The following is a 24,306-nucleotide window of genomic DNA, read 5'->3' on the forward strand; positions in this document are numbered from 1 at the left end:
CTGTTCACTACTCTATTGCGGCCAAGCATGCCCTGGATTGCCATACTTCTCCTGTATGCTCTGCAGTTGTTGCGCCGTCGTCGCAGTAGTACCCCAACGCTGAGGCGGCACCTGCGCATGTGCAGGAAGAGTCGGTATCGGGATGGCTGCAATGTTTCGCAACATGTTCACCATAACTTCTGGCTTGAAACGAGTCTCGCGGTATGTGTGCGCAGGCGGTATGATGCCGAGTAGAAAGTTAATCTCGCGGGGGAGAGGGGTAGGACCATGAGGTAAACCGATAGGTGTGTTACCGTTGGCAGCCATGTTACGTCGTGCTGCATCGAGACGACGACCTGCAGCGCCCTTGAGCGGTGACTCGCCACGTGCGAGTTTGCGGGGTTGTGCGCTCTCATCACCGTCTTCGAGAGGACGTTTGGGTGAGTTGGTGACAATGGGCAGATGTGCGAGACGTGGGGAGTTGAGAATGTTCTGTGCAGGTGATGCCATCCGCTGCTCTTGTGCTTGAACCTGGGGTGGTGCGTTGGGCATAGCTTCCTCAACAGAAGGCATGATGTTGGGCATTGCCGGCATCACAGGCATCATTTGCGTCCTTGGCGAGATGATCGGGCGCACGTTCGTTGGGTCGAATGTTGGGCTTGCGAACCGACGAGAGAAGCGCTGCAGCTGTGGATCCTCAGGGAAGAGTGTGGCCATACGCTGCTCCATCTTTGTGATCTGGGCCAGCTCGCCGAAGTGCGCTTCATACTCATGGAAAAACAAGAACAAGGGCTTCGTCCTGGCGATGTTCTCGGGCTTTGCCGTCAGCTTGCCTACGATGGTCTCGAACACGGCTCGTGCATCTAAGAAAGTTATTTCATTGTCATGACTGAAAGGTACACATAGACTTACTGGTTGAGTCATTCAGCTTGATGAGGTGCTTGATGTATTCCAACGCAAACTGCTCGTCCTCAGGAAACAGCTTCATGCCGCGCTCGAAGATCTTTCCTGCAGCTGGATCTTGGTAACAGTGGTGTTCGATTTGTGCGCTGGCAACATATGCTTCACTGAGCAGTTTGCCCTTTCTGCGCGCTTCTGTAAAGATACCACGGAAGCCAGGCACATCGGCATTGTTCCCACCCTTGCCTTGCACGCGCCTGGTTGCTTGCATCAGTGCAATCCACGCAAATGTCAAGGTCTTCTTAAGCGTAAGGATCTGTGCGTTGTATCCTGCTGAGATGGCGTGCACCTGCGCGTTGAAGGCGGCCTCCTTCTCTTGTGCTCGCCTTGTGGCTTTCGCCTCATCGTCCTCATCGCCGTCCTCTGTGTTTTGTGCAATAGCCCGGGCGGCATCATCGGCAGCTTTTTGAGCTTCAAAAGCTTCCTTGGCGCGAGCAACGGAATGCTCCTCACGCTTCTTCGTTTTCGCAGTGAGATCATAGAGGGTATCCAGTAGCGTGCTGTAAGGCTTCTTGACAGCGTTTCCCTTAGCAATGATACCTGCCTGGCCGTCTTCAAAGTCAGTGCTGAGTTCAATTTGGTTTCCTTTCTTGAAGGCCAACAGGCAACTCTCGGGGTTGGCCTCAATGCCATCATCCAAGAATTTGTCGCCATCCGTTTGCAGACCGTTCTCAAAACACCATTCAGCCGCGTCATACCAAAGCTCTGGCCAGAAGCGAAGTGGCCTTAGGGCATTCCTGTAGATGTGCAACACACGCTTGTTGTACAGGGCACGATCATCGATTGCGCACTCAAGCGGATCACTCTTCTCCCACTGTATCCACTGCTTCCATAGCTTGACTTGGTTCATGTACTCATCGTAGCCGTCGAATCCGGGTGCTGGCGGCAACCTTGGTAATGTTGTCTTGTTGATGCCGCGTGTGATGTTGTTATCCAATACATTGATGGCACTTCGTGCGGTCATGTAGGATGGGGACTTCTCCTGGAGGTTCTTCCGGCCCTGCAATCAGGTCAGTCTACTGGTACATAGCACACAGCAAGCTTGTCGTCTTACCGTGACTTTGTTGAGGCCCATTTCGAACCGATCGTAATCACGCCAGATCTCCAGAGTTGCACCAGTAGGAATTGACACTGCCCGTTGATATAGTTTTCGCAAAGTGTCCATCTTCTGCATGTCTTGCCAATTTGTGCCGCCAAGTACACCAGGAGCAGTCTTTTGCAATTCAATATAGTCGATCCAAAGCTTACCGGCGTTAATGTCAATACCCACTTGGTCAAGCACAAACTCGTATGCCATGATGATTGTTTCTCGGCTTTTGCCGGTAGCATCGTTTGTGAGATTGAAGCGGCGACGAACAAAATCGATGTAGCATGAGAACACGGGAACGTAGGCACCTTTCGGTACAGCTCTGCCAAACAACTGCTCCACCCTTGCAAGTTCGTCTAGCTCTGTCTCGAAATTGATGTATTCGACCCATATCTCGCCCTAATCCTATCAGCCCAGTGAACACGACTGGTTTTGTTAATACTTACTGCAGTTGGGAATTGGTCTAGGAAACGGTTGAAAACCTCGCGTGCCTCATCGTGCTTGTGTCGCTTACGTTGCTCCTCAATTAGACTCAACCATGCTTCGATGTCACCACGGGGATCCTCTTGAATGCGGTCGTTGAGAATACCAATGCGATCCTGAGGCAGACGGGCCTTGGGGAGAGAAGCAGAAGGAGGAGCGGGCGTTACGGAAGCGGTAACCTGGCGAGCAGGGTCGGTAGTCAGAAGATCTGCTGGCTTAGTAGCGTCTGGAACAGGCGTTGTGCCATTGACTGGAACAGAAGCAATAGAGGGAGCAAGCTCATTGACAGCGACAGAAGCAGAGATGGATGAAGCACCCTGATCTTGTGCACTATGTAACTGTACATCTGGTGTGGGAAGTGTATTGTTTGGAGTGTTTGTAATTGAACGCTGCGGAGTCTCTGCAGTCTCAGAGGCGCGCAGTAACGCAGGGGCTGCCACCTTTGGCGCCGCAACAGGCTCCTCGTCCTCGTCCTCGCTCTCGTCGACAAACCCTCCAATGGTGCGCGGCTGCTTCGCTGGTGTGGGCGCAGCAGATGTCTCCGTAGAGACGGGTTTCACGGCGTCCTCACCCTGGTTGTCGGCCAAGGAAGGAGAGTTCGCAGCCGACTGCGGCATTGACGCCGATTGCTCGGGCTGAACGGGCTCTTGTGCGACATCCATGTTCTGGGTAGGGTCGTATTCTTCTTCACCAGTTGCGTCGTCGGCAGGCATCTCGTCGTCAGCTGCAGGCCAGGCTGCAGCAGGGTCATACTCCTGCTCCTGCGATCGAAGGAAAGCGAGCTCTGCGTCGTCGGCCATTTTTGTGGTATAGAAAGAAATTGTAAAGCTGTGATGTGTTATTAGAGTCGGCTGTTGACCGCGACAAAGAGTGCTAAGATGTGGGTCGCGCAAGAGGAGCTGTGTCGCAGACAATGAGCTCTTTGTCGCGTGGGTATCTTCTGTAAGGAGCGGCTGCGTCACGCAGGCACACGGAAGGTGCAGACAAGGTCGCGATTACGAGTCGTTTCCTGTGAGATTGGAATGGCCGGGTTCGAGATGCACAAAGGTGGAATCGTCGTTGCGCAGTGCTCCGGGGGTCGTCGTGCGGAGGAGATGAGCAAAGGTTGCTTGCACGCTCGGCCATTCGGCCCTGGGCTTGCAGGTCTTGGCGTCTCCAGCCACATCGGCGTCATCAGGGTACAGAACAACATTGCGCCTTCACTAGAGAACCTTACTGAGAGCTTGAATACTCGCAGCAGTCGTGGCCTACTTGAATCGGGAATACAGTAGTATTGCATCTTCTGCGAAACAACAAAGAGCCTCCGTTCTGATTGGAGACAGCTTCCCTCGACAGCTACCTGGCGTATACTGGACCACGACAGGCGCATTCGATTCACGATGAATCCACAAATACAGCTACCACGGCCAAACGGGGGCCCTTCAAACTTCGGCTCAACACCATCGACACGGCGTAGCGAGATTCGTATGCCGCGCTTCTTCAAGCGCCTGTTCAAGTTCCCGCAGATGGACTTCGAGATGGCCATATGGGAGATCATGAGTTTGATAGTAGCACCGAAGAAGGTCTTCAGGCAGATATACTATCATGTATGGCCAAATTGCCAAACACACAATGTTCTGAACTGACCTTTTGTAGAAACAAACAACCAAAACCTACCACCGCCCCGACCCATCCTTTACCTACCTCCTCTCCTTTTTCCTCACCGTGACATCCCTTGCGTGGGGTTTCGCGTACGCCGACGGCTTCACACAAACGCTTCACATCACACTGGTGTTTATATTCGTACACTTCCTCCTGCTGTCCCTCGTCACAGCAACGCTATTCTACTTGTTGGTGGGCCGGCTGCTGGGGCCAGGGAACTCGCTGCTGCCTGGGCGAAGAAGGGGCCTGTACAACTTAGGCGACACAGAGAGCAAGGAAGAGTTGGAGTTTGGGTACTGCTGGGACGTATCGATACGTGCGTTTGTGCCGGTGTGGGTATTTCTCTACGTGGTGCAGTTCTTGTGCATGCCGCTGGTGGGAACAAATCATTGGTGAGTAGCGAGACATGCCTGAGATACGAGTAGATGCTGACAAGACATTTCAGGGTGTCGCTACTCCTTTCGAATACCCTTTACATCTTCGCGCTTACCTACTACTTCATCATCACTTTCCTCGGCTACAACGCGCTCCCTTTCCTACACCACACGGAGCTTCTTCTTGTACCGTGCGCGGTGGCAACAATTCTGTGGTTCATATCGCTCTTTGGGTTCAACATGTCCAAGCACTTTGCGCCTGTGCTATGGGCGGGTGCTAGACTGCGTAAACAGGTGGGTTGAGAGGGTTGGATATGGAATGCTCAAGGCACTCAGCATGTACCATGGATCCCCTTGGCAATTGTCAGCGATTTGTAGCATTTCCAGCGGTATCAAATGCGAGCATCGATTCTGAAGTTAAGCAAGCATGTCTGCCTAGCCAAAGACAACATGACCTGCGTCACATGTAGTCGTACTAAAGATCCAACGTGCCCATACAAAGAACAACCGAAAAGATCCCAGACAACACCGTCAGCGTATGAAGTTCTCCACCATGTCGTCGCACTCCAAACGCCCAACTCCAAATCCACCCTCCCCCAAACACCAACACAACACCCCCGTCCCCTCCCACAGCACCTCAACCCCCACTCTGCCCCGCACCAGCACGCGTCCGCCGTAGAAAACCCCAGGCCACTCACGCGAGCCAAAAGAAACAAGAAAAGAAAAAGTAACCCAATCTCCTATGCCCGTGCAACCCAACTCCCCCCCCCCAAACCCATCAAAATACAGCAAGAAAAAGAAATCAAAAGAAAGATCGTGTGACCGTGTCTCCCCGACAGAACATCGCACCGGATGGTCGACACAAGCAAAAAGATCAAATCTCTCCGACGGGGAATCGAACCCCGGCCTCCTGCGAGTTGTCCTGAGGATGACAAGCAGAAATACTGACCACTATACTATCGAAGATATCCAACTTATAGTTGGGAAGAGATGTAGTCGATGGAGCTTTCAGTCTTTGAATAATATATATTTACTAGTGCAATTTGGAAGACGGGTGTTTGCGTAATCTGCATGACCGAGCGCGGAGATCGAGATGGGTTGATTTCGTCTGTGCGGGGGGGGGGGGGGGGGGGGGTTGGATTGGAGATCTGCGGAGGGAGCGAAAGGGGGTGAAATTGAGTGGGGTATGTGCGGCCTCGTCTTACAGAAGGGCTAGTGTTACGTAGATCTACACGCTTGAAATGTGCCGGACAAATGCAGGTCCCAGATCCCGAGGGCGCCGTGAAGTATGTACAGGATTCCGAGCTCGAGCTATTTGAACACATACATGTACTATCTTACAGGGTCCTCTTATGCTGCGTCTCCTCGTAGCACTGGATCTTGTCTCCGATCTTGAAGTCGTCCCAAGCGGCGAACGAGATACCGCATTCTGTATCCTTGCGCATGGATTCGACGTCTTTCTTCTGGTTTCTGATGTTTTCGATGATGCCTGTTCTGTGTTAGAGATGTTCTCATTTATAGGTAGAGAGAATGGAGATGACTTACCATCGTGGACAACGGTGTCGCCTCGCAGGACACGCGCCTTGTTTCCTCGCTCCACGACACCGTTGCGAACCCTCGAACCTGCAACCTTCATCTTCTTCTTGCCTCCCAGGCTGATCTCGAAAATGGCGGCGATCTCGACTTCGCCAGTCACCTTCTGTATGATGCTTGGTGCGAGCTTCTCGGAGAGGAGGTCCTTGATCGTCTCGACAGTGCGGTAGATGATGTTGCTGTCAAAGATCGTGACGCCCTTCTCCTCCGCTAGCTTAGCAACATGCGCTGGGATCGTAGTATTGAAGTTGATGATATGGCCTTCTGCGTCAGCGGCGTGCTGGATATCAAACTCAGATGGTGGGCCGACACCGTAGCGCAGGATGCGGGCTGACACTTCTGCGTTGCCGAGAGCGGAGACGGAGTCGATGACTGCCTCGACAGAACCAGAGACGTCGCCCTTGACGATAAAGCTCACCACTGCTGGTCCCTTATCTTTGACTTCGGCCTCTTCCACTACAGCATCTCCCTCTTCAGCGGCCCGTTTGGCGGCTTCTTCAGCTTCACGACGCTCCGCTTCCTCGCGACGAGCAATATTAATGGCTTCCATGTCTCGTGCCATTTGCTGTCGTTCCACCTTCTCGATGCGCAGCTCGGAGACGGACGACGCTTCTTGCTCGTCAATGGCTTGCAAAACCTCATCACCAGCGATGGGCTGCTCGCGCCAGCCGTCCACTTCTACAGCAATACCAGGTCCAGCTTCCTCAACCACAACACCAGCCTCATTGCGTAGAGTGCGGACACGCGTCCATGTTGTGCCCGCAACGAGGGCTGTGCCTTGTCGAAGGGTACCGCTGCGGACGAGCACAGTTGCCACTCGCCCAGATTTCTTTGTTGTGCCTTCGAGGACCGTACCCTCCACATTGGCTTGGGGATCAGCGCGGTGATCGAGTAACTCGGAAAGTGTCGAGATCGCTTCCTCGAGATCGGGGATACCTTGTCCGGTCTTGCCACTGACGGGTATAGCCTGCACGTCTCCACCAAAATCCTCAACCTCGATACCGTGGCGGCCAAGGTCCAACTTGACAGCATCAGGGTCGGCCTGCTGCTTGTCCATCTTGTTGATGGCGACGATGATGGGCACCTTCGCCGCCTGAGCATGCTTGATGGCTTCGACTGTTTGTGGCATGACCGAATCGTCGGCTGCAACCACCAAGATGACGATATCTGTAACGTTCGCACCGCGAGCGCGCATGGTTTCGAAGGCCGAATGTCCAGGGGTATCGAGGAAAGTGATTTTCTTACCGTTGGCCAGGGGCACACTGAAAGCACCAATATGTTGCGTAATGCCGCCAAATTCGCCAGCTGCAACACTCGTCGAGCGCATGTAGTCGAGGATCGTAGTCTTGCCGTGATCCACGTGACCCATGATCGTGACAACAGGCGGTCGGGCCGGTAGCTCTGCGTACTCTTCTGGCGTGAGCTCCGGAGCAGCATAGAGATCGCCATCCTCTTGCGCGCCTATGAAACTAGGCTCAAAGTTGTATTCCTGCGCAATCAGTCCGGCATGCTCAGCGTTGAGTACTTGAGTACTTTGTACGTCCTCAAAACCAAGTTCTTCCAACTTTGTGACAAAGTCCTCGACCCTCAATCTCAGCATACCAGCCAAGTTGGCTACACTGATATATTCGGGCAAAGTAATGGGGGTTGGCTCCGCCTTCTCCAGCTGCGCTGCTTTCTTCGCCTCTTTGCGCAGGCGTTTCTGCTCCTTCAGGTCGACAACCCGATCTTCCACCTCGTCCTCTTCATCGAAACGTGATACACGTCGATTGTTCCGGCCGCTAGCCTTGCGGCGTTGGGGCTGCTCATACCGATTACGCACTTCCATGGGTTCCTCATCCAGCTCGAACCTGCTTCGACGCCTCTCTCTGTCGATAGTGCGGGCTTTGTTGTCCCGTGGTTCCTCGACCGTGTAGCTCCGTGGTTCCACCTCCAGCTTAGATCCTCTCTTGCTCACCCATTCGTTTGCAGCATCCGCCAAAGAATCCAGTGCAGCCTGCTGTGGCTGATAGCTCGTTTCGCGGTTGAATTGTGGTGGTTGGTACATGACTTTTCCTCCAGTCGTATATCGCTGCGCATCTGGTCGCTCACGGAACGTGGGCTTGTTCGGGCAGGCGGCGCTCAAATGATCTGGGGAACCGCAATTGAAGCATTTGCGCTGTGCGTTCGGATTCCTCGCAAGTGGCTGGTATGGTCTTGGCGGGCGGCTTTGGCTGAATTCATTGCCCAAGAGTTCGTCCAATTCAGTCTGATCCAGCTTGCCTCTGCTCGACACCGCACGTGGAGGTGGCCTCCTCAATTCCTCTCGTGACGACTGCGCAGGTGTGGCTTGTGGTTCGTTCCTCCTCCTGAGATGCCCTGGACCGAACGCTGGCGTGTCGAATTGTGGCTTTGAGTCCATGTTGACCCTAAAGCGATCCCGTTGTGGGGGCCGTGAATCGAAACGGCTATCACTGCCTAGTCTCCGAGCCGTGGGTGCTGAACGGTCTCTGTTCTGATCCCGCCCAAACCCGTCAAACAAGCCGCCCCGGTTGGGTGTACGTCTATCCTGTGGAGGCTGTCTTTGCATTGGGCTCTGCGTCCACGCTGGTTCTTGAGTGCCTAGGGATTCCCTCATCCTCTGCGCAGGCGTCGTGTGGCCGCCGGGGGGAGACTGCGAGGGTGCAGGTTGTGCCGCCGCCAGTGCTTGTCGCATCTGCTCCGCCTGTGTAAGGGGCCTTGGGGGTGCATCATCGCTTTTGTACAATTGTGCTTCTGCTTGGTGTACTCGGCTGGACGTGTTCAGGTATCTCCGCTGCGCCGACGATGCGGGCAGGGGCGCATTCGCGGTTGCGATTTGTCGAGTGGCGCAGAAGATGCAGATGTCGCGGGTCGAGGAGACCTGTGCTGTTGTTAGCATCTTTTGGTGGATTGATGATGATGGACGTACGCGAAATCCTTGTGCGCGGCGCATGATGACGTTGTGCAATTCAGTAGACGCTGTCGTCGAGAGCTCGCATCCAGAAGTTTTGACTTCAATCACGTCTCTAGCAGCATCCCTGTCTCCGCCGCCGCCGCCGCCTCCCGACTAGCGCGGACACCGCGACCACTTACGTGCAACGTGATTGCACTTGGGTGATGCAACATGTGAGGATATGCTGAACCCTTTGATTCGAAAACCAGGTTTGAGAAGAAGCTGATCTCATGTCTGTATGAGCACAGTGTCGATTCGATTGGAACAGGCTGTTGTCAGCTCGTGTTCAGTCAAGCATTCCACGTATCCCAACGTGCGTCGTACTCGACTAGAAAAATAGTAACACTGCAACACGGTCCTCTCATGACATACAACACACACAGCGTAGAGCCTGGGACAAGACCGGTCACCAGCGAAAAACCAAGCGTGTTATGTAGCGTGTAGAAATAGGCAGTAATGATGGCGATGCTCACCCTACCCAGAGGCCTCACAACGTCGACACCTGCAGGTTCAGCCAGAGCACTGAACAGAATGCAGCGAACTGCTTGAAGGTTGGGACGTGCCGTGTAACTACAAAGCAGTGTATGTTGAATTTGACGAATGGCCCTCGACTGACTGGATCGTGCCCTAGCAAGACATGTGAACACAAGCATGGGTCTGGGTTGAGATCCGTAGACGCTCCAGATAGTTGCCTGCAGAGAGTAGGCAATTGATGTCGTCCTGTTACAAACCGGCTGAAGGACCGCATTGGCTGAGAGGATATTCTGTGAGCTCGAGCCGTACGTCAGGGCGACTGGCGTGGGAAGCTGAGATTCTGGCTGATGGCCATATCACTGGAGGTCAGGCCTCTCGTCATGGTCTGTGCAGTGAAGAGAGCGTCGAGCCTGGATCCTAGACATCTCTGACCTATGAGGCAGCGGTTTTGATTACACAGCACTTGCATCATGGGTAGAAGCGGCAAGCTGCAGAACACACGTTCGGTCAGACCGAGTATCGGTGTTGGCCCGTGACGGACAGATGCACTGAATCGACGGCTGTTCCACCACGAAAGCCAAACTTTATTGTTCAAGCTAGAGGGCTGCCATCTCAAAGCGATATTGGACAAAGCGAGATTCGAGTTGCATAGGAATGCAATGGACGTCAGTAGCGATGAGAGGATGGGTCAATTTGCATGCAGCCCTAAAGGAAGTCGGTATAGCGCGGATTGATATTGGAGGCCAGTTCCTCGTCGCCGCCAACACTGCAGGTGGAGCCAATACAGCGGCGCGTTAACGTGGTAAGGGGAAACGGCGTGGACCCAATCGGTCGAGGTGCGTCCGAAGCGTGATGGAAGCAGGGATGGTGATGGTCCCTGAAAGGCACAAGCGAAGGAGCAAGAGGGGCAGGCTTGTGCCCCATTCGCCAGGTTCGATGCAAGTTAGCAGCGCGCCGTGTTTCATGAGGATGTGCGGCAGGTGGGCGAGCGAGAGAGCGGGCTATGAAGTGCAGTGGGCGTACGGTGTGGGCCGTGGGGGGGGTGGATGGGACGCAGGAGAGAACGGCGGCGGTTGGTGGTCGGCCTGCTTTCAAGAGGGAGCGACTCGTGTGCGCGCCTCAAGTCATGGTGGCCAGGGATCCCCTATGTAGGTGTACAAAGTAGAGCAAGCGCGTTACTGCCAGCGGTTCTGAAGATGTGCGTCTTTGTTCCACCCTTTTCATCTGCATCTGCCATCTGCATCTGCAGCTTGCGGCGCCGAGGTTGGATCTGCAGGATAGTAGGTATACCTAGGTGCATCCACGCGCGGGTCCTTTTAGCCTTTGCCGCGCTGCAGCTTGGAGACATCACTATAACGCCGACTGTTAGAGAAGGCCCTGAGACTGAGAGTGTCTGCCCTGAGCGTCTTCCTAGACGTCGTCCCAGACCGTCGTCCTGGCCCGCGTTCCCGCATCGGTCAGCGCGCGGGTCACCCAGTCCATTGTTTCCGTCCCACATGATATGATGCGAGCGGACCATTCTGCATTTTGGTATTGAAGGCCGAGCGGGCTTCTGGCGCAACCACTCCCACAATTGCAGCTAGACCACACCTCCCGCTACACTCGCGCATGCCACCGTCTGCCCCGAGGACCGCGACCAAGACCACGACCGCGACCGCAACCGCAACCGCAACCGCAAACAGGACCGACGACCGCGAACAGGACCGACAACCGCGATCACGGCCGGCGACCGGCGACCGGCGACAATTGGTTGCGTGCTGCCGGTGCTGCTCGACTGCGCCGGAGGATGCTCCAGCGGCCCAGCGTGGGAACAAGACGACTCGGCGCCTACATTCCCTCGTTGCGCTTGTTGAGCTCGTTGAGCTCGTTGAGCACCGCCCGCCATGCCAGGCCTCGCACGCGGCGACGACCGCCCGGCCACGCCTACGGGCCCGTCCGTGGCGCCCAGCGCGAACGGGACCACGCGCGCTCTTGACGCCCACCCGCCGCGGCAGGAACCCCTCCTCGACCACGCGCACGACTCGGAGGCCGAGTCAGAGCCAGACCGCATGCGCGACTCCCACGACCTGTCCTTTGCCGAGGGAGCCACGGCGCGCGACTCGGTCGTCGACAACATGCTGCTCTCCCTCGACCAGTTCTCCACCGGCAACCTGTTTGGCCCAGCCTCAAGCAGCCGGCGTGAGGACGACTCCTTCTTCCTCAGGGACGCCTCCTACCGCCCGCCCGGCCACCGACGCCGTGGCCACACGTACACGACGTCTGCCTCGTCCGACTACGACCCACACGCCCCCGACTCGACGCCCCGCTATCCATCCCACTCGCGCGCGCGGAGAAGCAACAGCAGCAACAACGTCGCCTCGCCGACGAGAAGAAATGGAAGCGCCCGCGACCCGTATCCAAGACGGCAGCCCGGCGGCGTGCACGGGCAGCACCAGCACCAGCACCAGCACCAGCACCAGCACCAGCACCAGCACCAGCACCAGCACCAGCACACAGCGCACACGAGAGGCGGCACCAGCAAGAGCAGCAAGAGCAGCAAGAGCAGCGGCTCGTCGAGCATGGACTTTGGGCAGACCGGCGTGTTGGGCACACACCGCTTGGGCTTTGGGAAGCGCTCTGCCAGCTTTGATCACAGCAACAGATCTGGGATGCCCTCTGTATCTGTCTCTATGAACACCGAATCGGTGCTGGACCGAGGACGGACTGCCTACCAGAGCTACGACCAGGACTACGACGCTGCGCCGGAGCCTACCATACCTGCAGGGCCCAGGAGGTTGCACCCACCGCCCCAATCACCGGTCGCACAACCCCCCCAACAGCCGGCGTACGCACCGCCTCTGGCGCCTGCCCCTCGTCGCAGAGGCAGCGTCCATTCGAACACGAGCTACAGGACGCTGAGGAAAGGCAAGAGTCAACTCGAACCAAGCATGAGGGCTCAAGCGCAGGAATTCGTCAATGCTAGCACCTTGCGCGACCTACCATCAGTACCAGACTACCGAGAAGCAACGGCGCCAGCTCCAACCGTGGGAACGCGCAAGTCGCTGTTTGCAGCACAAGACGCTGTGCCTGCACCCAAAGAAAGACCGGGCTTCTTCAGGCGAGTATTTGGCGGAAGCTCTTCAAAAGCACAGCAAGCACAGCAAGCAGCCTCACTTCCTGCCTTCAACCCAGCGCCTACTGAGCCGGCGGCGCCGGCCCAGTCGCGACCTGCTGAGATCGACTCGATATACTCGAGTAATCGACCGCGGACGACACCCAGCAGCAATGCGCACATTGCTAACCAACTGAAATCCTTACCCATGGTGCCACAGACTGCCGCAGCCCGTTCAAATGAGATGCAGCCACCCGCGCCACCTGTCTTGGCCAAGAAGCCCTCGTCCTTCTTCAGACGACGCAAAAAGTCCGTTTCGGAAACCACGAAACCTCCAGTCATGCCCCTTGACTATGCGCCTCCCTCGAAACCATTCGTCCCGGCCCAGCCCAGCCCAAGTGTCAGCAGTCTGCGCCAGGTTATGAACCCGTATCTGGGCGAGTCCCCAGCCGCAGGCGAAACCTTCTACGATACACGGGAGCATCAGCGCGCTGGAGGTGAGCAAAACGGCGAGCGTCTCCAGGGATTCTCGCCTGGCTATAACCCACACCAGGATTCGACAGTGCGTACGGTGAGACCAAGTTCCCGAGATGGCTCATCCCTTCCTCCTTCCCACAGCGAGCAGGTGAAAAGCTCAGAGCCACACAGCACAGACAGCCCCAAGCTGAAGCTCAAGGTAAAGCATGGGAATCCAGCACCAGCCATAGTGACCCCGCAAGACGACACGTTCCTTGCGGACAACAGCAGCTGCAACGAAGATCGCAGTGGTCGCGCGACCCCCGTACACGAACGCAGTGACGTGGTTGAAACGCGGAGGTCCATTCCGGACCCCACCACTTCGTCACTCAACCAAACTGCCACGGTTGGAACGAGCGAACCAAACCCAAGCAGAGCACTCCCATCTCAGCCCGGGCTACTGACACCTAATGCGAGAGTGACGTTTGACAGCGGGGAATCTGCCTCACCACCAGCATTAGCATCAGCAGCCGAAGACGAAGGCTGGGTCGTCACAGCGCCAACACAGAACGACGAGACGGCAAGGCGCCGGAGCCCGAGTGCAAGGCGTGTTTGGCTCGATACCACAGCGGTCCAAGACTCGCCTGTTGACGGCGCAGATAGCCTGCAACTGCCTCTGGAAGGTGCTCGCTCATCTCCACAGCCATTGGACAAGTCAGTGCCAACTACGCCAGACCTGGCCTCGCCCACATCACCAAACGATGTATTCCACTCTGCGACGAGCTTGCCTATAGTTCAAATCGAAACCCGCGACTCCGACACGACCATGCCGTCGATCGTAGAAGACCGCTCGACGCACTCTGAGCCCACCGATGCCGACAGGGAGCGTGCGTTGAAAATATTCAACGGCAATGAATCGGCCCTCTTGAAGTCGCAGGCTGCTACTGTCTTGGGCGATGTCACGCTCAGCAGTTCGCGAACGCGAAAGGCGTTTATGGATCTCTTTGACTGGTCTGGCTTCACTATCCTTGCTGCGATGCATGACATGTGCGGCAAGCTCGTGCTGAAGGCCGAGACACAGCAGGTTGATCGCATCTTGATGAGCCTGTCTGAGCGCTGGTGCGAATGCAATCCTAACCACGGCTTCAAGGAAGTTGGTAAGTAGTTGTGGAGCCTGCATTCCGGAGGGGAAAGAAAAGAGCTAACCTGTTGCCAGATGTTGTCCACACCATCTGCTACTCAATCTTGCTGCTCAACACGGATTTGCACGTGGCTGATATCGAGACCAGGATGACCCGCAGCCAGTTCGTAAGGAACACACTGCCGACTGTGACACGGGTATGTCAAGACGCCACCAAGGCAGACGAGACACTGCGACCCAAGTCAACCCACTTCCGTAGAGGCTCTCTACCGTGGAACGAAAGGTCCGAACCCACGACTCCCAACGGCGACCAAACCACATTCTCTGCCGACGCAACCGAAGAGATGGTAGAAGGCAAGCGTGCCCGAAGCCGGCTGTCAGTCAGGCCACCTGTCAGAAGTGGCTCAGATGGCATACTATCGTTCGATTCTGCCACATCTGAATCGAACACCCTCGTCAACACGCCGTATAATGGCCCTTTGAAGGGATGGGAGTTCCAGATTGAGATGGTCCTGAAGGAGTTCTACGACTCGATTCGCAAACAGCGTTTGCCGCTGCACGGAGTGTCTGACTTGACAGTGCAACGCCAGGCGTCTTCCAACAACCTCTCAGTTGCTGGTATGTTACGCCGTACGCCCAGTGTTTTGAGCAAAGCACCATCAGACACAACCAGCTATCGTGGGCGGCCGCAAGCCGATTTTCGCAGTGTGGGAGCTCGTTGGGCTTCTAAGAACCGGTCGAAACAGAGGTTGTACCCTGCATCGACAGTGGCGTCTAGCCGCACTAGCCTGGATGACACGTCAGTGTGGAGTCCTGCAGGATCAAGCACCTGGAGCCGCTATTCATACGGCAAGACGGGCACTTCCATGTCAGTGGACTCATTTGGTTCGCACTTTGCTGCTGGCGACTATCAGCAGGCCATTGGGTTTGCCAATGCGCTCAGCCAAGCCATCATCCGAGAAGAAGGCATGACCATTGCCAGTGACGAAGACTTTGCTCGCGCAGCTCCGCTCCTTGAAGATGAATCTCTGGAGCTTGTCGGAGCTCCGTGGGCAAAGGAAGGCATCCTCAAACACAAGCATCACCTAGAAACAGTCGATAGGAAGGCTAAAGACCGAAACTGGAGCGAGAACTTTGCTGTGATTGAGAAGGGCTACATGCGTCTCTTCTCGTTCAGCATGAACTCAAAGTCTGCGCGGATGAAGAGCAAGGCCAACAAGCCAGCTGCGGGTGGCATCGTTGGTGGCGGCAACTGGATGGACAACGCTGAAGTCCTCGAGGCTTTCCCGCTACGACAGACCATTGCAAGTGCACTGCCACCTCCAGGCTATTCCAAGACCAGGCCTCATGTGTGGGCACTATCACTTCCTACGGGCGCTGTTCATCTCTTTCAAGTTGGCACACCTGATATTGTCCGCGAGTTTGTCTCCACTGCGAATTACTGGTCTGCCAGGCTGTCCAAAGAGCCTCTTACCGGCGGTGTCAGCAGCATGGAGTATGGATGGGGCGAGAATGTGATCAACCCGGCTTTGATCCGACAAGACAGCGCCCCTTCGATCCAAGGCCACATGCCTCGTCCTAGTGTGGCGAGTTCTCTGCGTAGTTCGATGGACCATGCTACCGGCGCACCACGGGCTAGACTCCCTGGTGACAAGGTTGTTCTTTCCGACTGGAGCCCACCCACTGCGAGCATGATGGCTAGCAACCTGATGGAGGTGGATCAGCTCAGAGCCCTGACCGACTATGTTAAGACTATTGAGGGAGAGCTGGCGCATCACAACGAATTGAGAGCACCACTGCTCATCACGGTAAGCATTTCCTCACTGTGCTTCTGTTTCCAATCACTCATCTGACGGCCAGTTCTCTCCACGCCACCCCAATGCTGCGAAAGCAATGGCCAACTGGGAACGCAAGTCGCAGTACCTCCTCAGGGAGATTGTCAAGTTCCGCACATACATTGACACACTGGCCTTTGCACAGTGTCAGAAAGACAAAATCTACGCGGAGCGTGAAGCCAACGGGGAAATGCTTCCGAGCACGACTGATGGCGCGGCCGGGTGCTCGCCTGCATGCAAAGTTGATGGTGCGAGAGAAGAGTCCAAAGCTTCCAAGCCCATGAGCGCTTAATACTTTCCTACGTCCTCGCATTTGTTGCCTTGCCTATGCTGACGATTGTTTTTCACGTACTGTCCAGGTCTCACACCTCTTGGACGCACGATGCGGCGCTTACGATTGCTTCATTCATCTAAAGCTGTCTTGAGAGAGCGTCCTCACTCAGTTGCTTGATGCGCTATACCCTTGTAATATTCATGTCCTTTGCTTCATCCTTGATCTTGGTTACGACACGTGCGCTTCCATCCACGATATCCAGTCACAGTCGTGGGACAGAGAGGCAGCCACGAAGCATCATGTACACATATTGTTCGCTTGAAAGGAGCTTGGGAGCCATGTCATTTTTGATACGCAGGAAGGGTTGGGTAGATGCTGAGACGATATAGAGTGAGACTACCGAGGACCTCAGCTTTTGCTGTAAAATCAGTTTTTTTTTTCTTTTTTTTTTTTTTAGCCCAGATCACCTTTGCTTTCCGCTCTCGATTGACGTCACCCTAGACGCTTCGAGTCACCGCAGACGCTGTTGTGAATCACCGTAGATGCTGTTTTGAGTCACCGTAGGTAGACGCTGCTTTGAATCACCGTAGATGCTATTTTGAGTCACCGTAGGTAGACGCCGCTATGAATCACCGTAGATGCTATTTTGAGTCACCATAGGTAGACGCTGCTTTGAATCACCATTTCCTCAGCCGCTCAGCTTCATTCACTCTACACGCCCGCCGACGAGGCAGCGTACAAGACGATGCGCAACGTGCACTACAAGGTGGGATCAACGGTCCATGATCCACTGGCGTGGGTGAACTGCTGGTCACGTTCAGCTCTCCGCTGCACCACGCACGACGCTAGGATGAAGCATGAGCGCCAGTGTTAGCGTTGTAGCTCCAGTAGTCAGGCAACACAACACACGCCTTGCAGCGCTTTCAGAGGATCTGCCCCTACAGGTGCTCGCAAGTGGCAGGCGCCTTTGCGATGTCGATGACGCCCGCAACAAGCCTGCCGTCGTTGTTGCCGTCGCCAAGTGGTGGCACGATCGCTTTCGCTGGGGACCGCGCTGGAACGGTCGACGACGACAAGGAACAAAAAAGCTCTGCATTTTACGCCAGCCACAAACTCGCGGCGGGTTCACTGGGCAAGTGGTCTGGAGCGTTCTGGCGCCGTGTTCTACGTGTTCAGCTTGGTTCTGCATTCGCTCGGGACCCCGGCGCTGTCGCTTTCTGCCATCACTGCGACGGTGCTTGTCTGGATGCATTGGGGGTGTGGGGTGTAGCCGCTGTTTCTACCCGACTTGGATGGCTTGCTGGGGGCGTGTCGCCCGATGCGGACGTGGGATTCTTGGGCCTTGAGTTTGGGGACGGTGTCGCTGCAAGGTAAAGGGACGCACTCGACCACTACGAGAGAGACTTGTGTGTTGCTGCTCGTTGATAGGTAGCACACGGCACAAGTCCTCAGGATCGAGAGATTAGGTTCGCGGCCGTGGAGAGCTTTACCGCTTTACCACGGCTTCACGTTGGAAAGCGCACGGCCTGGCCTGGCATGGTATGGCATGGCATGGCATGGCATGGCATGTGCTCCTTGGGCGCAGCGGTGCCAGATGCGGGTGCGGTGGGCGTGAGCAGACAGCAGGTATGGACCCGTTTGGGTCGGGCAGCCCGTTCGCGTAGCCCTGCGCCATGTATGTACAGCAACAATGGCATGCAGCTCCCGCATTCCCACCGCCACGCGAGGCTTGATCCTGGACAGATCTGGCGCTGCAATCTTCTGTGCAGCTTCTTGCACCCACGGCTGGCGAATCAGCACGCAGAAGCGAGTCGGGGATAGGGCATGGTGGTGTTGTGAAAGACACGTAGGTTTGGTGGAGATGAGGCGTGCAGATCTCGAGGTCTGGAGACGGAGATGGCAGCTCATAGGAGTGGAGTAGGAGAGAAGGCATTCGACAGACAACAGCGAGCGTGTCCCGTGCTCGCCGTGGACGTGGCTCGACTCGACATGGTAGCAGCATGGGTAGGTGGTGCTTTGGGGGGGGGCTTGTGGGTGCTATGGGTGCTTTGGGTGCTTTGAGTGCTTTGAGTGCTTTGAGTGCTTTGGGTGCTTGTGGGTGCTTTGGGTGCTTGTGGACGGGCAGTCAGCAAAATGGGCGGCTGTCTCCACGAGGAGGTTTGGTGCAGGAGGCACTACCGGTCGTCGGTCGGCCGCAGCGCTGCACAGCAGTGGGTTCGCGTTCATGGCGTCTTTGAGCAGCAGCAGCCTATCTTATCCCCGAGCCCGCACCTCATGCCCCTGATTTCTCGGTCTTAGCCTCACCTCAGCCTCAGCCTCAGCCTCAGCCTCAGCCTCAGCCTTAGCAGCTCCCTATTTGATTGTACTATAGTATGTATAATCATCCCCACTCCCCAGGAACATCGCGGTCGATCGACACCCATCGTGCCCAGCGCGTGCAAAGTGATCCACAGGCCCAGAAGCGGGGACTAACTAGCCGGACAGCCGTTCGTGGGTGTGGTCATCCATCTCTCAGCCCTAGCATCCCCCGTCTCACCCAGCGTGACCCCGCCGCCGCCGCCGCCGCACAATTCTCTCCACCACGCCGTGCCGTCGCTGTCAGCCGCACGCCCGTCCACTACACGCCTCGCCTCGCCCCGCCTCGACTGCTCCTGCCACCTTCCTCTCCCCCGGATCTGCGCCGCGCAATTGCTCCTCGAGGCGACCTCGGCCTCCGCTCCACCTCCGCTCCGCCTCCGCTCCGCCTCACGCGCCCGGCCGTCCGCCCGACTTGCACGCCCACGCACATCCACCGCCATGTCCGGATTCCCGGGACAGCAGTACCACAACAACTACGGCCCGCCGCCCCAGCAGCCGCCCTATGGTGGGCCACCGCAGCAAGGGTACGGCGCGCCACCGCAGGGTTACGGCGCGCCGCAGCAAGGCTACGGAGCACCGTGAGTCTCGAAGAACGGGCGGAGGTCGACGGACGGGAAGCTGACGGACACCAGACCACCACAGCAGGGCTACGGCGCACCCCAGTACAACGGCGGCTATCAATCGACCCCGCCTCCGCAGCAATACGGGTACCAGCAGGTCAGTCTACGCCGCACAAGTGAGCCAAGCAACGAGCTGACGGGGTGCAGCCACCGCAGCAGCCATACGGCCAGTACGGCCAACCAGTGCCCCAACAAGGCCCCCCTTCACACCAGCAGCGCCCCGGCGCCATGCCCACAGCAACCAGTAACCAGTGGACCCACGGCAACCACAACGGCCCACCTCCCCCGCCCAGCGGCGCACAGAACTTCGGCCACGGCGCGCCCAACGGCTACTCGTTCCAGTACTCGGCATGCAACGGGCGACGGAAAGCGCTGTTGGTTGGCATCAACTACTTTGGCCAGCGGGGCCAGCTTCGCGGCTGCATCAACGACGTCAAGAACATGAGCACCTATCTGAACGAGTTCTTTGGGTACAAGAGGGAGGACATGGTCACCCTGACCGATGACCAGCAGAATCCCATGAGCCAGCCCACCAAAGCGAACATTCTCAGGGCCATGCACTGGCTGGTCAAGGACGCAAGGCCCAACGACTCGCTGTTCTTCCACTACTCTGGTACGCAATCCCCTCGTGCACATGTCGAGGTTGCACAAGCGAGCTAACCATCTGATAGGCCACGGCGGCCAAACCAAAGATCTGGACGGCGACGAAGACGATGGCTACGACGAGGTCATCTACCCCGTCGACTTCCGCACCGCCGGCCACATTGTCGACGACGAAATGCACCGCATCATGGTCTCTCCGCTCCAACCCGGTGTCCGCCTGACTGCCATCTTCGACTCGTGCCACTCGGGCTCTGCGCTCGACCTGCCGTACATCTACAGCACGCAGGGTGTGCTCAAGGAGCCGAACCTTGCCAAGGAGGCCGGCCAGGGTCTCCTCGGCATCGTGTCGAGCTACGCGCGCAACGACATTGGCGGCATGCTCTCGACAGCATCCTCGCTCTTCAAGAAAGTCACGTCGGGCGACGACGTGTACAAGAAGAATCTGCGCACCAAGACGTCCCCCGCCGACGTCATCATGTGGTCGGGCTCAAAGGACACGCAGACATCGGCCGACGCGAGTATCGGCGGCGAAGCCACGGGCGCCATGAGCTGGGCCTTCATCACGGCGCTGCGCAAGAACCCAAACCAGAGCTACGTGCAGCTGCTCAACAGCATCCGCGACGAGCTCGAGGGCAAGTACCAGCAGAAACCGCAGTTGAGCTGCAGTCATCCTTTGAGTAAGTCTTCCCTCTCTCCTTTCTCTTTGCTTTTTCTCTCCTTGCAAAAGGAAGAGAAGAGAAGAAGAAGAAAAAGAAAGAAAGAGAACGCTAACACTGAATAGACACGGACCTGCTGTACGTCATGTGAAGCTGTAACAGCAGTGGCAACTAGTAGCAGTAGCCAGCCGTAGCCAGATCAACAGCATAAAAGTAAAATCGTAATCAACCCCCTGTAAACGAACAAACAAGAGTGCTCTTGCGTTTGTTCGGACAAGTGTGATCTCGACATGTCCTGTTCTTCTCATCAGAGAGAGAAGAAGAAGAGAAGAGAGGGCGAGAAGGAGAGAAGCAGAGTAGGAGGCAACTCCATCTTCTGATTTGGCTACATGACGAGAGGGTAGATACCCACCCCACCGCACGTAAGGACATAATGCGTTTGTTTGTTTGTTTGTTTGTTGGATTCATCGTCCTCATCAATATCATCATCCTCATTAATATCATCATCCTCATTAATATCATCAACACCATTATCCTTAATACCATCACCATCCTCATCCTTAATATCATCAATGTCATCCTCATCATCATCCTCATCATCATCGTTCTTATCCTCATGATTATCAACCTCATCAATCTGATCCTCATCCTCATCCTCATCCCTAATATCATCACCATCATCAATATCCTTATCCTTATCAATATCAATATCAACATGATTATTAACATTCTTGTCCGTATCCATATCTTTATCTTTATCTGCATCCTCATTAGGATTGTCCTTATAGGATTGTCCTTGAAGGGATTTCTCCTTGTTGGTGTTATTATTAATAGTAACCTATCCTTATTAATATCATCGTCATCGTCGTCATCCTCGATTTCAATATCATTATCGTCATCGTCATCGTCATCATCATCATCCTTAATATCATCCTTGATATCATCAACGTTGACTTTGTTCAGACGAGTAGATGCTTAAATGAGTGCTGCTTGTGCTTGTGCTTATGCTTATGCTTGTAACAGATTGGTGTGTGTAGATTCTATGTTGGATGCTTGCTGCTTTCCGTGGGTCTTATACCTGCCCACTCGCTATAACGCCGTAAAGACCAAAAAAAGGAAAAAAGGAAAAAAGAAATTAAAAAATATTCCCTGATTGCAATCCCAGCTTCGATCCAATCCAGACTGCATCAGGGGACCGCTATCGCTGTCCTGCATACGCATACGCATACGCATACACATACGCCTACGCGAGCCTCCCCCGCGAAGCTCCCAGGCCCTGCACGCTCGCTGTCCGGTCCCGCTCGCTGACGCTGCTCCTTCTCCCAGACGTGCCGGCGATCCCAGACACGCTCTCGCTCCGCGAACTATCCATGCTCGTCCGCATGCTGCTCGAACTGGACCGTCTCCTCGCCCGACGCGCCTCATCTGGGTCGTGTGGATGCAGGCCGCTCGCTCGCGCAAACACATTCAAAATGTCCGTCAGGCTGATCACGCCACTGAGCCTGCCAGATAAGCTCGCGCCTGACATGGCGCTGGCCGAGATGGCGGGGGCGACGGCGCCTGTGCCTGCGAGATGGGTTGGCGCCATTGTGCTGACAGGGGTGGGACCGCTCAGAGACACTGGCAGGGGCGTCATTGGCGATGGGGGGACGAGGATGGTGGGTTGAATTGCTGGTGTCGAAGGCCCTGACGACGCAGGCGAGGGCGTGTCAACGACCCACATGCGGTGGGAGCGGGTTGCGACGAGTTTGGCGACCGTGTGCGCGAGGGTGCTGAAGGGGTTCACGTGGAAGACGGGGAACGAGTCCTTGCCGTCGTTGACGCCGCGTTCGGAGAGGATTACGGATATGAAGTGGATGCAAGAGGAGCGGAGGAGGGGAAGGGAGGTTGATTTTGTGAGGAGCTACAAGCCATGATTAGTGAGGTGCAAGAAGTGATACAAAGGCTTGCTTACTCGAACGTCGACGTGGGAGATATTACCAATGACGTTGTTTTGTGCGTCGAGGACTGGGATGGAGGATACCCCTTCGTTGAACATGAGCTCGAGAGCAGTGGCTAGGGGCTTGTCGCCGCTGTTGGTTGTCAGTCGCGTGCTGCCAGCCCACAAGGTTGAGGCTACACTCACTTGATGGCCAGAACCTGCTTCTGCCCTATGTTCAGGTCTTTGAGTAGCTGTGGGTACAGCTGGTCTACTCCCGGGAAGCTCTGCCTGTTCTCCCAGAAGAAGCGGACCATCCTCAGCTGTGTCAGTATACCAATGACATCCGTAGTGCCCTCCTTGGCGACGAGCACCCTATGCACGCCGCTGCCAAACACCTCCATAACCTTGGTCAGGTCGGCGGTGTGGGGCAGGGTGATCAGCGGCTCCTTCTTGCCCAGGTCCTTGACGTGTTTGAGCGGGATGGGCTTGCCCTCTCGGCCCTTCTTGGCCAGCTCGTCAAACGAGGCTACGTCCTGCTCCTCGGGGTGTGCGAGGCCGACGACGAGGAGGAGGTATGCGTTCAGGTCGCTGTAGTCGAAGGTGCCGATTGCGTGGCGGGTGCTGGCGTCTTCGCGGAGCAGGACGACGTTGGGCGCGCCAGACGTGACGAGGAGCTGTGGCTGTCAGCAGTGCGCGTGTGGATGCTGCATGGGTGCTTCCTACGCTCGTGGCATCCTCGACGCTCGTGTCGTACTCGACGAAGCGCACCAGCGACGGGTCGACAATCTCGCCCAGCCGGACGGTGGACCAGTCGCGCCCGTGGAACTTGGGATCGCCGGCTTTGGTAGGTGGGTTGTTGATGAGGTCCTGAAAGGCCTGCTGCGACAGCGAGGGCTGTCGTGAAGCGCGCGGAGAGCCAGGGCCGCCGCGCATCTGCTCTGCGAAGCTCCCGCGGTGCGTGTGCGGGCTGGGGCTGGATCCCATTGCGAGTCCCGGGGGCGGTGAGCGGCCAAGTGAAGCTGTGGAGCTGCTCAGGGACTGCAGAGGCGACGGCACATGGCCGTCTCTCTTCTTGTTGGTCGTCTCCGCGGAATCTGCCATTGCGGCGGGAAGCTGCGACGGCGAGTGCGGGGTGTCAAGGGGAGCAGGGGAGGGGAGGGGAGGGGATGGAATGCTCGCTGCGTGCTGCCTGAAAGCCTGAAAGAGCGCGGGTCGAGAATGCAAGAGTAGCAAGTCCAAAGGAGCAAAGCGTAAACCACCAGAACAAAATGCCTCCTTGAGCGTTACTATGTATGAGGTGGGGAAGCTTGCCCATGCGGCTGCCCAAAGAGGTCACTCCCACCTTACTGCTAGGCGCAAGCTGCAGCCTTGTTCTCGTCTGATTCGCCGCAGTCCACCATCGATTCTCGACCATCTGCCATCTGCCATCTGCCGTCTGCAATCTGCGACAAGGAACTTCACATGCTGCTTATCGCTGCATTTCATGTGCACAGCCTTGCGGAGAGTATGGGGAATGGCCGATCGTGACGCGTTCGGCCCCTAACCAATGCGCTCATCGCGCGTTTGATGTCATGTCCGTTCCGTTGGTTGCTCGAAACACGCAGTCGCTCCCCAGCCAATCGCTTAGCGGACCCCCCCATGTCGTTAGTCAACCCGTCATCTCCATGTGAAGCTGCTCCAGATCTGGCCTAGTGCTTTTCTTGGACTTGATTCGTATCCTCTGTTCGAACAAGCAAAAACGGTCGCTCAGATGATTGGCTGGAATCCCTCATGGAGTAGAGTATCTGGCTGAAGTGGTCTAGCTAGT

The 24,306-nt window shown here is 56.2% G+C and overlaps 7 protein-coding genes and 1 non-coding gene across 8 annotated transcripts, besides 23 other annotated features; 4 read left to right on the top strand and 4 right to left on the bottom strand.

The window, feature by feature from the left end:
* Positions 1–12: 12 nt before the first annotated feature.
* EKO05_0009517 (mRNA 3'-end-processing protein rna14) lies at positions 13–3,309 on the bottom strand (the record flags this gene model as incomplete). The annotated part of the gene is made up of 4 exons (XM_038942550.1): positions 13–842; positions 892–1,939; positions 1,994–2,425; positions 2,473–3,309. 4 exons carry the CDS (start codon positions 3,307–3,309, stop codon positions 13–15), a joined length of 3,147 nt encoding a protein of 1,048 aa, XP_038794907.1.
* Positions 3,310–3,888: 579 nt separating this feature from the next.
* Positions 3,889–4,827, top strand: EKO05_0009518 (uncharacterized protein; the record flags this gene model as incomplete). Its single annotated transcript, XM_038942438.1, has 3 exons — positions 3,889–4,095; positions 4,145–4,542; positions 4,596–4,827. The coding sequence occupies 3 exons, from the start codon at positions 3,889–3,891 to the stop codon at positions 4,825–4,827; spliced, it is 837 nt and encodes a 278-aa protein (XP_038794908.1).
* A 260-nt stretch (positions 4,828–5,087) lies between these two features.
* Positions 5,088–5,140: a tandem repeat.
* A 264-nt stretch (positions 5,141–5,404) lies between these two features.
* EKO05_17t1 lies at positions 5,405–5,490 on the bottom strand. The gene has a single exon. It is a non-coding gene; the product is annotated as a tRNA-Asp (tRNA).
* A 148-nt stretch (positions 5,491–5,638) lies between these two features.
* Positions 5,639–5,659: a tandem repeat.
* Positions 5,660–5,861: 202 nt separating this feature from the next.
* EKO05_0009519 (translation initiation factor IF-2) lies at positions 5,862–9,070 on the bottom strand (the record flags this gene model as incomplete). The annotated part of the gene is made up of 3 exons (XM_038942417.1): positions 5,862–6,013; positions 6,070–8,998; positions 9,047–9,070. 3 exons carry the CDS (start codon positions 9,068–9,070, stop codon positions 5,862–5,864), a joined length of 3,105 nt encoding a protein of 1,034 aa, XP_038794909.1.
* Positions 9,071–9,161: 91 nt separating this feature from the next.
* Positions 9,162–9,181: a tandem repeat.
* Positions 9,182–11,167: 1,986 nt separating this feature from the next.
* Positions 11,168–11,191: a tandem repeat.
* Positions 11,192–11,222: a tandem repeat.
* Positions 11,223–11,288: a tandem repeat.
* A 92-nt stretch (positions 11,289–11,380) lies between these two features.
* Positions 11,381–11,417: a tandem repeat.
* A 2-nt stretch (positions 11,418–11,419) lies between these two features.
* Positions 11,420–11,472: a tandem repeat.
* On the top strand, positions 11,428–16,359 carry EKO05_0009520 (uncharacterized protein; the record flags this gene model as incomplete). Its single annotated transcript, XM_038942595.1, has 3 exons — positions 11,428–14,248; positions 14,308–16,040; positions 16,093–16,359. The coding sequence occupies 3 exons, from the start codon at positions 11,428–11,430 to the stop codon at positions 16,357–16,359; spliced, it is 4,821 nt and encodes a 1,606-aa protein (XP_038794910.1).
* Positions 11,971–12,041: a tandem repeat.
* Positions 13,590–13,620: a tandem repeat.
* Positions 16,360–16,771: 412 nt separating the features above from the next.
* Positions 16,772–16,796: a tandem repeat.
* A 402-nt stretch (positions 16,797–17,198) lies between these two features.
* Positions 17,199–17,687, top strand: EKO05_0009521 (uncharacterized protein; the record flags this gene model as incomplete). The annotated part of the gene is made up of 1 exon (XM_059637560.1): positions 17,199–17,687. The coding sequence occupies one exon, from the start codon at positions 17,199–17,201 to the stop codon at positions 17,685–17,687; it is 489 nt and encodes a 162-aa protein (XP_059493543.1).
* Positions 17,688–17,868: 181 nt separating this feature from the next.
* Positions 17,869–17,910: a tandem repeat.
* Positions 17,911–18,367: 457 nt separating this feature from the next.
* Positions 18,368–18,454: a tandem repeat.
* Positions 18,455–18,637: 183 nt separating this feature from the next.
* Positions 18,638–18,683: a tandem repeat.
* A 205-nt stretch (positions 18,684–18,888) lies between these two features.
* Positions 18,889–18,907: a tandem repeat.
* A 230-nt stretch (positions 18,908–19,137) lies between these two features.
* On the top strand, positions 19,138–20,729 carry EKO05_0009522 (Ca(2+)-dependent cysteine protease; the record flags this gene model as incomplete). The annotated part of the gene is made up of 5 exons (XM_038942639.1): positions 19,138–19,277; positions 19,332–19,416; positions 19,467–19,932; positions 19,991–20,599; positions 20,704–20,729. 5 exons carry the CDS (start codon positions 19,138–19,140, stop codon positions 20,727–20,729), a joined length of 1,326 nt encoding a protein of 441 aa, XP_038794911.1.
* Positions 20,017–20,045: a tandem repeat.
* A 286-nt stretch (positions 20,730–21,015) lies between the features above and the next one.
* Positions 21,016–21,038: a tandem repeat.
* A 4-nt stretch (positions 21,039–21,042) lies between these two features.
* Positions 21,043–21,307: a tandem repeat.
* Positions 21,308–21,429: 122 nt separating this feature from the next.
* Positions 21,430–21,499: a tandem repeat.
* Positions 21,500–21,565: 66 nt separating this feature from the next.
* Positions 21,566–21,596: a tandem repeat.
* A 193-nt stretch (positions 21,597–21,789) lies between these two features.
* Positions 21,790–21,827: a tandem repeat.
* EKO05_0009523 (cell separation during budding) lies at positions 21,822–23,600 on the bottom strand (the record flags this gene model as incomplete). The annotated part of the gene is made up of 4 exons (XM_038942656.1): positions 21,822–22,481; positions 22,533–22,650; positions 22,704–23,173; positions 23,223–23,600. The coding sequence occupies 4 exons, from the start codon at positions 23,598–23,600 to the stop codon at positions 21,822–21,824; spliced, it is 1,626 nt and encodes a 541-aa protein (XP_038794913.1).
* Positions 23,601–23,637: 37 nt separating this feature from the next.
* Positions 23,638–23,669: a tandem repeat.
* A 240-nt stretch (positions 23,670–23,909) lies between these two features.
* Positions 23,910–23,945: a tandem repeat.
* Positions 23,946–24,306: the final 361 nt, after the last annotated feature.

Source organism: Ascochyta rabiei, chromosome 17, assembly GCF_004011695.2.
Source record: "Ascochyta rabiei chromosome 17, complete sequence".
Taxonomy (NCBI): domain Eukaryota; kingdom Fungi; phylum Ascomycota; class Dothideomycetes; order Pleosporales; family Didymellaceae; genus Ascochyta; species Ascochyta rabiei.